Source organism: Aptenodytes forsteri, unplaced genomic scaffold (genome assembly GCF_000699145.1).
Source record: "Aptenodytes forsteri isolate BGI_AS27 unplaced genomic scaffold, ASM69914v1 Scaffold66, whole genome shotgun sequence".
NCBI classification, from domain to species: Eukaryota; Metazoa; Chordata; class Aves; order Sphenisciformes; family Spheniscidae; genus Aptenodytes; species Aptenodytes forsteri.
The window spans coordinates 332,437-338,477 of record NW_008795131.1 but is presented as its reverse complement, the minus strand read 5'-3'; the positions used below and the strand labels follow the sequence as shown (position 1 = coordinate 338,477).

The 6,041-nt window shown below is 40.9% G+C and overlaps 1 protein-coding gene across 1 annotated transcript; it reads left to right on the top strand.

Annotated features, from left to right (window-relative positions):
* Positions 1-260: 260 nt before the first annotated feature.
* On the top strand, positions 261-4,662 carry UNC119 (unc-119 lipid binding chaperone). The gene is made up of 4 exons (XM_009278301.2): positions 261-381; positions 1,306-1,408; positions 3,484-3,656; positions 4,550-4,662. The coding sequence occupies exons 1-4, from the start codon at positions 333-335 to the stop codon at positions 4,660-4,662; spliced, it is 438 nt and encodes a 145-aa protein (XP_009276576.2). The 5' UTR covers positions 261-332.
* Positions 4,663-6,041: the final 1,379 nt, after the last annotated feature.

Sequence of the window (6,041 nt, the reverse complement as noted above, 5' to 3'; positions counted from 1 at the left end):
ATGCAGAGGATGCTGGCACAGTGTTGGGAAAAGGTGATGACCTCCAAGTGCTGGGGGGGAGAAGCCTTTTCCCTGTCCTGTCCAAGCAGGGCGGTGTGAGCATTCAGAACTGGGACTGTCTTCATAGACCTCAGTTTTGGATTAAAACCAGGGTAGTAGTGGAGATGCCTTTGGGCCGCTCTCGCTGCTGGTTGTGGCCTCCAAAGAATAGCCAGAAATACCTGGTAATTCTGGGCAGCCTTCATTTAAATTTGCTTTCCTCTGCAGATTATTTGTGCACTCCAGAGGAAAATGTTTACAAGATAGACTTCACCAGGTTCAAAATCCGGGACATGGAATCTGGCACAGTCTTGTTTGAAATCACCAAACCAGCAGCTTCAGGTGAGTGCACGCACAAAATAGTGTTTTCATGAAAAAACAAATGCTGGCGTCTGCTTCCTTTTGCCTTTTCCCACGCCTTTTACGCAATACGTTTCCCAACAATAGGAGATGCTCTCCACTGCAAGAGAGCTAGAATCCTAGCCTGCAGCAGAAATACTGTTCAGGTGTCCCTTTGTACCAACACAGTGAACAGAACTTGTTGCTGCTGTATTCTTATGATTGCCATCTGTGATGAGAAAGGACAGATGGATGTTGTAAACAGAAGCAAAGGAGGAGGAGGAGGAGGTCACCGTGTGTTCGTTTCTTGGCTGTTCATCAGCTAGAGTCCCGCCTGTACGTAGTTTAACTGATAGTCTAACATCTTTCACTCAGGAGTCAGGAAAATGGTATTTCCAGAAGGGAGAAACTTTGTCAATTGTGCAAATTAGACAAACTGGAAATTTGCATTTTTTTTTTCCTTCATAATTTTTAGGTGTTACTTGTGACCATCAACGTGTTACCTGTTGCCAGTGGTAATAAAAACCCAGGGCAACTGTTCTTTTCCTGATCAAGCACTTTTAAAGTCTTCCCCATCTCCCTGCGGGTGAGAGGAAGTTTTCTGCAGCTTAGAGGTTGCAAACCAGACACGCTAAGGTGAAATGGCTTGTTCAGAGTCACACTGCAAGCCTGCATCAGAGGTAGGAGCAGTAAGTCACTTCAGCAGATAAGAAGTGTATCAAACCAAAGGGCCACCTTGCAATACTCCGTCTGAGTGACCAGCAGTGGATGCCTTAGAGGGGATCGGAAGAGGGTAAGCACATCATGAGGCTTTCTCAGAATAGCGTCCTGGCTTATATGACTCAATAATGTATGATTGCAAGTATTTTTCACTGGGTTTCTGTTTCTCAGACGACTGTGACGGAGCTTTGCTTTGCGCTTTTCCAGAACGTGAACACAATGACAGGAAGGACATTGACCCCAATGCTGGACGGTTTGTACGCTATCAGTTTACCCCAGCTTTTCTTAGACTTCGGCAAGTGGGAGCCACGTAAGTAATTGCTCCTGCGCTACTTTCTCTGGTACAGGAAACCACTGAAATCTTATCAAAAGCAGCTCTTGCTTGTTGGTCCTGTCAGGAAGCTGATTTAATAGGGATCTTTTGTTATTATGAGGATCTTCAAACATCTTTGCTGGATGCCTTGCTTTCTCCATCCCTTTAGCTTGTTTGTTTACCTCGGGAATCGGCACGGCGTTGAAAAGATTAATGCTAAAAGGGGCAAAATAAGGTGGACAGACTACCCAGATATTCCAGCTCCTTTCTGTGCATTACAGTTTGTTTGTCAGAGGCTCTGCCAGTTTTGGAGCGTGTGTCTGCAGCCTTCCGCACTGCATTCCCCCCAAAAATGTTAATCCACAGGCGCACGTGAAATGGTGAAGTAATGTTTGACGCTTTGTGTACCAGAAAGATCTTTGACGTGTCTGGCAGTACTGCTTGCATCCATCAACAAACCACACCGAAACGTGACACCTAAAGTATCTTTCTGTAAAGCTTTAGGCCAAAGTTATTGCTCCTGTAAGACAGGTGACAGAGTGTATTGTTTCTTTAGTAAAAGTTAGTAGTGATTACTACTAACTACACTATTACTACTAACTTACTACTAAATGCAGATTTTTTTATTTATTTTAGTTAAATAGCACGCATGGAGCGATGCAATTTTTGGCTTGTGTTTCCTCTTCCGGCCCTCCAAAGAGCAGGCCGGTGGGCTTTGTCCTTGCTGGAGATTTCTGAAGGATATTGGGTCATAGCATGGCAGGTTCTTTGTTTTTCTTTACATTCACTTAAGTTTAAATTAGACTACTAAATGCAGATTTTTTTATTTATTTTAGTTAAATAGCACGCATGGAGCGATGGAATTTTTGGCTTTTGTTTTCTCTTTCGGCCCTCCAAAGAGCAGGGCGGTGGGCTTTGTCCTTACTGGAGATTTCTGAAGGATATTGGGTCATAGCATGGCAGGTTCTTTGTTTTTCTTTACATTCACTTAAGTTTAAATTAGTAGATCTAATCAAGAGCTTTTTGCCCATTGCTATTATGTCATTAAGTCCATAATACTATAATCGAGCATCGGTTACAGTTTCCAGCACAAACCTATTTGTTTCGGGTATATAAGAAATCATTAGTTTGGATTCACGCTGGAGTGCGGTTTGACAGATCCCTTCAGCAGCAAGCGCTATTTCACAAGAACCGATGTACAGCAGCCTTGCTTAAAAAAAAAAAAAAAAAGTATTTTCGAGAGCTTGATTAAAAATCAGCATTTGGTCGCGATGCAAAAGAATTAAAATTTGTTGTCAGAGAATATATTTAGAGCAAGGTTGCACATTACCGCTTCCTGCTAATCTTAAAGATGTGCACGATTTAGGTTTTGTTTTGGAAGAAAAATTAAAGTTATGTATCTGTTAGCACCTCTTTGGCCACTACTTGGTTAAAATGGTGAACACCCAACTTTTGATTTGTGCCAAACTAGTAACAGTGTCTTCCTGGCTTACTGGTAGCCTGTCACATGTAACTAATACCTGTCTTTCTCCAAGAGGTCATGCTTCTTGGTAAGAGAAACTTGAATATAAAACAAATTGGAGTTTGCTCTTTTATCACTTTTTTTAAAACAAAACAAAGGGCTGAAACTTGTCCCCCTTTACCACTTACAAAGCAGGAACAGAAGAAAGACCATTTTCTGTAGATCTGGCTTTTTTTTTTACTACCCACCAGAAGAATTAAAATAACTTGTATGAAAATCCAATGCAATAAGGAACATCTAGTGAAGTGCCTGTCCAGTATAGTCGGAGGGATCTTTTCTTCACTGACAATGAGTTTTAAGATTGTAAAATTGTCTTGCATGTCCTTTTTTTTTGTGTAAAAAGAATCAAAATATAGTATGATCTATGATTTGTAATGCTATGTTGTGTCCCTGTAGCATGCTTTAAGAAAAAGAGGAAACGATAATTTGGTTAGTACCATTGCTTTAGATTTTTGGCTTTTTTGAGAAGAGCTCTCTTCTACCTTTCAGGAATGGTTGAAAATCTCACTTACGGGAGAAAGCTCATTTCAGTCTTATCCTTCTTTTGCAGGGTGGAATTCACAGTAGGGGACAAACCCATTAACAACTTCCGCATGATTGAGAGGCACTACTTCCGGGATCAGCTGCTGAAGAGTTTTGATTTTGAGTTTGGGTTCTGCATCCCCAGCAGTAAAAATACCTGTGAGCACATCTATGAATTCCCACAGCTCTCCGAGGACCTCAGTAAGCTCTCTTTAATTACCGGGTTACCACGTCGTGATGTTAATCTAAGGTGTTTCAAGGAAGCCCTTTCTTAAGAGCTGTCTGTAGAAAAGTGGGTAGGGTAGAATAGTTCCGGGTAGTTTTGTATCTGTGTTAATACAGATTTTGTTTTCTAGTAGCATGTATCTTGTCACCCACCAGACAGTTGCTTTCTTTTTTTAATTCATAAAAGGGAAGCTTCAGTGTCAGGGAGAAAAAAGATAAATGTGTTACAAACAACCAAAAAACTAGGATTAAAAAGACGCCCAATAAATGGGTGACTTAAATGTTATGTTCTGTTTGATGTGCTGTATCGACAGCTTGAAAGGTTTTGGTTTTAGCATGAACATAACTTTTCTCTCCTCTCTCCCAGGACACAATAGCACCCGTACTAAATCTGTGTGACCTTATATTCTTTACCACCCCTAATCATGTATGTCAGCACTAATATGACAGTCTCTGGAAAATACAGTGATGCACTGCTGCTTATTTATTGTCACACCAGAACAAATCTGAGTTTGCTGTTTTATCACTTTTTTTAAAACAAAACAAAACAAAGCCCCGAACTCTAGTGTGATACTGTTTTGAGCGTAGGTCGAACTCTAGTGTGATACTGTTTTGAGCGTAGGTAGAACACTTACTTACCCTTTGTACGGCACCTTAACATATTTGAATTATGTTTGAGTCCTTCAAAAGATACCATCAACGAATGGTTTGGGTAGGTTCCTCTTTTGGTTTTGGTTTTTCACTTGAGAGTGTGCTGCTATCTGAGCAACGCCATTAAACGTAACTGAAACCCAGCGCGGAGCGTTGCCTCGGTAGGGCTTCGGTGTAACACCATTAATCTTTTTTTTTTTCGTTTTGCCCCCCTGCAGTTCGAGAGATGATCCTTCATCCGTATGAGACACAGTCGGACAGTTTCTACTTTGTAGACAACAAGCTCGTGATGCACAACAAGGCGGATTATTCATACAGTGGAGGACCTTGAGCACAGGACGGACGGCCAACCTGCGCTGGCCTTCCCTTTCCTATCGAAGTCGTCAGGGATACCAACACCTTCAGTTCAGTTGCCCACAGTGTCAACTGGACAAGGATCCACAAACCAAGGACCCTTTGCCACAGTAGGAGTTTCATGACTAAATTTGCCAGTCTCATCTTTTTTGAGCTTTGAAGCAGACCCCGTTCTTCAGAACTTTAAGCAGTTCTACAACGCTAAATGATCTTTGGATACCACTTCCCTAAGTTCTTTAAGTGTCTGCTTTGAAAATGGCCTTGTGGGACCTGGGGGATTTTGCCCTAATTCTGTGGATTTCTGTTCTTGCCCTCAAGTATCTTTTAGGACGCGATTGCTTTCTCAAAGAATGTAATCTGAGAAACCACGTGAGTGGATGGATGCAAATGCAGAGTTTTGTTTATTTGTTTCTCTTTGTGAATGCTTCAAAGGCACGGCCAATTTAACTTGTACATCCGGTTGAAAATGTCGAGCGTAACGTCTTACGGAAGCAAGCTTCATCTTTAGAGTAGTCCTCTAAATGAGTATCTCATCCTTTAGTTTTGTTCCTTCTATGTAATATTCTGTTTAATCTTGGAAACACTGAAACTCGCAATGAAGACCAGTAGTTCAACGACAGAGCTGAACTTGACTGTTCAATTCAGCAGACTGAATGTACTGTCCTTTTACATTTCAGAGGAAGGCAAAATAGCATTGAAGGTCTATGAACCTCCATAAGCGTTTTCCATTAATTTCAGTTTTTGCAAACTGATTGCAGAATAATCAGGAAAAATTGAAGGATTTTAGCTTTATTTAACATTTTTTTACGTAGCTAACATTCAGCCTGTTCATGCTATACGTTTTTCCATGTCTATTTTCTTTCATCTCTGCTCAATACTAAGATAAGGGCTTCAGCACTGCTTGTCAGAGCAACGCTTTCATTTGTCTAGGGCAGTTGGAGAGTGTGGAATTTCCAATTTCATTAATCTATCTGAATTTGAAGAATGTTACGACAGTGTTTTCCCTTTGTTAAAAATATTTCGCATCGGATATTGATACAGGTGAAACAGTAAGTCTAATAACGTAGGACTTCAAGGCACAGCAAAAATTTAGCAAAAGCTCTCTCTTCAGACTCTGTAAGAAGTTTAAGACCAATTTTGCCCAAGTTTCTCAGCATGTGCTTCTTAGAAAGAGAGAAGTGCAAAGAAGTGGCAACATCAAAAGAGTAAACTAGGCTGCGTGGGGTAGCCTGTTGTCATGAAACCCTTACTCTAAAGGTCACTTCACTGATACTTTAAAACAATAAAAGGCAGTTGCAGTTTGTAGATATTTCTATAAATACTTGATGTCTCCATGTCTAATTCTGTGAGTTTAAG